This window comes from Protomyctophum bolini, assembly GCF_963924005.1.
Source record: "Protomyctophum bolini genome assembly, chromosome: 14".
NCBI classification, from domain to species: Eukaryota; Metazoa; Chordata; class Actinopteri; order Myctophiformes; family Myctophidae; genus Protomyctophum; species Protomyctophum bolini.
The window spans coordinates 4,472,297-4,478,050 of record NC_137875.1 but is presented as its reverse complement, the minus strand read 5'-3'; the positions used below and the strand labels follow the sequence as shown (position 1 = coordinate 4,478,050).

The window sequence follows — 5,754 nt, the reverse complement described above, 5'->3', positions numbered from 1 at the left end:
CAGTTTTTGTATTTTGGTATCTTGGGTGGACATGTTTTTTTCTTCCCTTTCTTACTTTTTTTTTTTTTTTTTAACTGCAGAAGTGCAAATGTCCAATGTGAATTGGAGGTGGGGGGGGGGATTGTTGGCTGATGGGGCGGGCGGGGAGGGAGGGAGGGAGGGGTATAGTGTAGTGGTGGTACCGTACGGTGGGTTCGGATGGTGCGTGGTGGTGGTGGTGGAAGGTGCTCGGATGCGTATAGGTACCGGTATAGGACCGCGACACTGTCAATCACTTTATGCCAGGGAGGGCAGTTTGAAACGGACTGACAGACGGACAGACGGACAGACCGACGTACGGACAGTGTGTGTAGTGTGGTGACAACAGCACTGCCACCAACCAACCACCGGATCCCTCTCACCCTCCTCAGCTGCCGATCTATCTCCGTAGATATTTGAAATGTGACATTGGCTTTACCCTCTCTCTCTCTGTCTCTCACTGTCCCGTTTCTCTCCACACACACACACACACAGCATCCATTATCCATGTCATCCTCCACTCCACGACACTGCTTGCTGCTGTCCCCACGTTTATGTATAATAGTCTTTTTTCCTTTTTTAAATATTAATCGTCTGAAGTGACGTCAATTTCCTCCGGGCTCTGCGACTGTTTGGTCGCCATTCTCCAACGGTTTATGTGATGTGTCCCTTTCTTCTTGCCTTGCGACTCCGAGCCCTCCTCTTCCAACTTTTGCCGTTTGAACTTGGTTCTTCGGTTCTGAAACCACACTTTTACCTGCACGGGGGAAAAAAACGAACATTGAAGTCAGGAATGGATTCAAGTAAAAATAAACAAAAAACAAAACAAACAAAAAAACACGCCCCTGCCTGCTGTGCGCAAAGCCACGCGTAAAGATTGTATTTGGATAATGTAAATAAATATACGGTACAAAGGTATATATTGCCCTAGAACAAAGATAATTCAGCTAAGTATAGGCTGTAGGAAGCCCTTGTAAACAAAACAAGTGGACGCGTGTGTTTTTGACGCAGTGACAAATGTAGGTCAGATATGCTACTGTGAATAACCCATTCGAGTAGCTATATACATTGATACATGGCGGAATGAATGAACGCGCTTCAGACCAATTACTATTTAAAATATATATTTTTATAGACACGTCCCATTGACTGACTTGGCTTCCTTTGAACAATACCAGGGGGAGTCTATATAATAAGATAAACAGCCTTAAATCGATAAACTGCCTTTTGCCGCTTTGTTATAACCCCGGCCTCAGTTCAGTCCCCTTTATACGGGCCTGTATGGCAGCTAAGGTGCATTTAATATGCCTTCACTCAGCTAATTGAAGTAGGTGATGGTTCATTTATCCCTTCAGCCCCTCCAAAGGCCCCCGTCCGTTCCGACAGACAGAGAGAGAGATAGAGAAAGCCCCGACACTGACACACGGGGACAAAAGACACTGGCCTCGTCCACACAGGGCTGATATATAGGCTCAAACACGTTCTTAAATATGGCATGCGGGGAATTCATTGAATCCTCCCTCCTTTCTTTCTTTGTATCGCCGTCGTATCCCCATAAAAAATGCTTAACTTGGTTAATTGCCCTCCATTTTGAATGGCAACATTCCACCCCAAAACAAGCCCTCCTGGAATGAGGTTATATTATAGACCCGTGTATACAATGACGGTGGATTTGATCCTCTGGCGTTTGTTGTGTTCGATTGAAAAACATTCATATATGCGCATCGTGCTAAAAAGCACGCACTGTAGTTATTGCCCGTGTTTTTATTCACTTTAAATGTATATTCAGCGCTCTCTGCCACCCCGCACCAGGCGCACCTCCAGCTATATCTAGGCCTATTTGTGTATAATGTGTATTAAAAAAACGACGCCTTTCTTACATCAAGAAATACACTGCACTTAAACAACACGAGTGCTCTCAGCCATGCCTTGAACAATGTATGTAGCTATTTTTTGTTGTTATATTGATTATTTTTTTATAAATACACCGAAATGACCAAGGCGGCACGTTGCATTGTAGTATAGCCTACTATAACCAAAGATCTATTTCACTATATATGAAGTGCATTAAAATGTCATAACGTGCGTTATTTGGTGGAAAAAAACAATAACAAAATGTATATGAAATAATATAGAGAGAGGCCCCAATGAATTAAGGCCGATTCTTACCTGAGTTTCTGTGAGACTAAGGCTGTGCGCGAGCTGTTTCCGTTCGGCTCCAACCACGTAATGGTTTTTTTCGAAAGCGTGCTCGAGCCGCAGTAGTTGTGACGGAGAAAATGCTGTCCGAATTCGTTTGGGCTTTCTGGCCAGTGCATTGTGCAAAAGGAAGCTCTCTGGACTTTGTTCATTACCTGTGAATCACCATAAAAAAGTGTATATACGTTAGGACCTTGTTATAATTATTGTTATGATTTAGATCAAGGTTATAATAAGACAATATTTCCATTAACTGGGCTGGCCTATATGATAAACACCGTCAGAAAGCAGAGCAACCTTTTTTAAAGGCCTATTTAGATCAATAAACCTTCGCTGAAGACATATAAAAGCAAAAAACAATAAACAATGTCCCCAGATAATGTGCTCTTGCTCTGCTAAATATGCTTAAAATAGGTAATAAGGTGGTTTGTTATTTTATAGGTTTGTTGAATGCAGATATTTTAATACCTTTGCGTAGAAAACACTGACAAAGCCACCTGGATTAAACCCATCGACGCAGCAAACAATAGTCAAAGACTTCACAGGTGTATAATTAAATTAGCTCAAGGATATATTTTTATTGGATTTTAGCTCAAGGATATCCTCGATAAATGCAGTCAAAAAAATGTATACGCAGCAAATGCAAATTATACAACTAGCGACTATAGGGGTTTACACAATAATTAGCCCAAATGCTTATCATTGAGCTGCAGATAGCAATGGCCGTTCCTTAATTTAGCAGGGCATGTTGGCAAAACATGTCGTTATTGTTGACAGAAATACAAAAAAAAATGTGCAACCACAAGCAGAAAAAAAAAGAAAAGAAACGAATGTGATTGCATTTGTTAATGAACATGTAATATGGATACTGCTTTGACATAATGACCCAATAACAATAGTAAATTTACATTAGACAATTTGTTTAAATTGCCAGAAACGTGAGAATGAAAAACACCACCCACCCAAATTTATCTTCCATCAGAACTGTTCCCAAATCTGTGTATTTATTTTAAACACCAAATTCTATATGGAGGGTTATGTAAAGTGTTTTTGCTGCTATTATTATTATTCGTTCAATAATTCGCCGGTATCACATTTTTTTGTGGTTTTGTTGGTTTTAGTTTCGCCACGCATGAAATTAATCAAGTTTGATCAAGAATTAGACCAAAAAGTCTGCACAATTTTTTCAATGAAATAACAATAAGGTTCGTGTTGAAAAGGCCGGCCTGTCAGCAGGTCAACCAACGGCAGCCAAAACACAAGACACGGGGAGAAATCTATAAATATAATTCGATCGTTTCAGAGTTGCAAATCTAATCTAATCGGCCTTTTTTCTTTTTTTTTCTCTCCATAAAACATACAATGAAATTATAGCAACCAGGACTCACCTTGGAATCTGTGACCCAAGTACCTATATCTATGTATTAACCAGGGGTAGAACGTGGAGGGGTCCCGTTGCTGATGGCTCGCGAAAAGAGGGTGCGGACTTCCGTGCGACGACGAGAGCGGATGGCCGGCCAGGGCGTGCGCGTGCTGCGGCGGCACCGAGTGCACCGGGAGTCCGCCGGAGTTCGACCCGGGGTGGCCCGCGGAGACCGCCTCGGCGAACACCAAGTCCGGGTTGGAGTAGACGCCGCGGCCGCCGGAGTGGTGGAAGCCGTTCAGGAAGGGGTTCATCTGGCCGGAGTTTGCATAGCTCAGCGCCGCCGGTCGTATGGGCTCCTCGGCCCTCGACAGCGGCAGGGGATTATCCTTCGCGACCAGAGACTCTATCGTGAAACACCGCTTGGGTGTCGGCTGAAACATGGCTTGATAGTCGAGATTCCCCAGCTTAAGTTTGGGAGTGTTGCAGCAGGGCGTTCTCGCTAAAACAATACCCCACAAAAATTACTCCACTCCACACTGCACTACACACACACACACACACACACACCCAAGAAGAAAAGTTTCTCGGCAATAAATAAGTTGCGGAAAAGGGTCGACGGGGCTTGGAGGAAGGAAGGAAAAACAAAACAAAATATAAAGCCCCCCAAAAACGGCAACGAAAAATCGCGACGAAAAAGTGGTCGCCTTTTACTCCAGACAATCCATAGATGTGATCGTTTTTCCTCAGCCGGGTTGTGCAAGCGATTTGTTAGTTCATGAGGCTAATTAGCGCTGGAGTCACATAAACAGCTTCCTCTGAAGCCTGTAATGGCATGGTGATTGGTCGACTGCTGCTCGCCTTAAGGTTGAAGAGGGAAGAGGCTTCAAGTGCGTCAATAGGAATAGGGGAGAGAGAGAGAGAGAGAGAGAGGGAGAGAGAGAGAGAGGCGGACTCGAGCGAAAACGGAACGGATTCGTTCAGAACCCACATCATCATGTTCAGAAACAGTGAAAACACACTCAGCTGAGCCAGTAGAAAAAAAGCATGCTGGTGAAGGTATACTTACGTTTGCATTTCTCTGTGTGTGTGTGTGTGTGTGTGTGTGTGTGTGTGTGTGTGTGTGTGTGTGTGTGTGTGTCGCCGATGAGGCCTATACATCATGACAGACTTGTTCGACTTCAACTATAGGATAGAGGGCATGATGTAGGCCAGGGTTATAGGACTTTAGTGGTCATTTCAAATATATAAGGTGAGGTCTATACATGGATATACATGTACTGCATGGTGTGTGTGTGTGTGTGTGTGTGTGTGTGTGTGTGTGTGTGTGTGTGTGTGTGTGTGTGTGTGTGTGTGTGACTGTGTATGTGTGTGTGCGTGTGTGCGCGCATGTTGATTAAACATCCAATGAGCTATTTTTAGGGACAGGCCTATTATAATTAGCAGATATTAATTAATGGATGCAGAAGAAGCACGATTAGACCATTATTTGTCCTTATAGTTTATTTTTAACGTTTTATTTTATTGTATTATTATTATTATTATATATTTTTTTTACACCAACCCGGCATATAGGCTATACTCCGTCCAATTGGCTGCATGGATATTTAGGTCGACATCGGTGCTGTGAGCCTGTGTGACCTGCATGGGGTTGTTATAATAATGTCAAGTGTATATGCTAAGATATTAGGCTATATATGCAGTCAGTGAATGAATTGCCTGGAAATTGTAATAATGCACATTCGATGTGTTCATCGAATATGGGACGTTTTGGTTTTTTTAGCACATTCATTCATGCCAAAATGTGCAGGTGTTTGTTGGAGTGCATGGCTATAGCTACACCTAGGCTATAATCTAGGCTACACATGGCATATATTCTCGCAGGGAGTAATGATTCAGACAACCAACACGCGATGGGGACTTAAGCTTTTTAGAGACCATTTATACGGTCTAGTGTAAGCCCTATCGTTTTTCACAGACCTCCGTTTAAGGCCCTTTATAAATTGATATAGGTGGGCTAAAGGGGGGGGGGGATTTCCCGTCATCAGTTAAGCTATAGTGCTGCTACTGTTGAGAAATCAATAAAGATGTAGGCCTTATAACACTAGAGAGTCTGGGATTACAGAATGATCATAGGCGATGTAATGGATTCATGTACAAATGGTGTTCAGCCT

At 43.0% G+C, this 5,754-nt stretch overlaps 1 protein-coding gene across 1 annotated transcript; it reads right to left on the bottom strand.

The window, feature by feature from the left end:
• Positions 1 to 279: 279 nt before the first annotated feature.
• On the bottom strand, positions 280 to 4,099 carry emx2 (empty spiracles homeobox 2). Its single transcript, XM_080781867.1, has 3 exons — positions 3,606 to 4,099; positions 2,188 to 2,372; positions 280 to 775 (listed from the first exon to the last, which is right to left on the bottom strand). Exons 1-3 carry the CDS (start codon positions 4,021 to 4,023, stop codon positions 605 to 607), a joined length of 774 nt encoding a protein of 257 aa, XP_080637993.1. The 5' UTR covers positions 4,024 to 4,099; the 3' UTR covers positions 280 to 604.
• Positions 4,100 to 5,754: the final 1,655 nt, after the last annotated feature.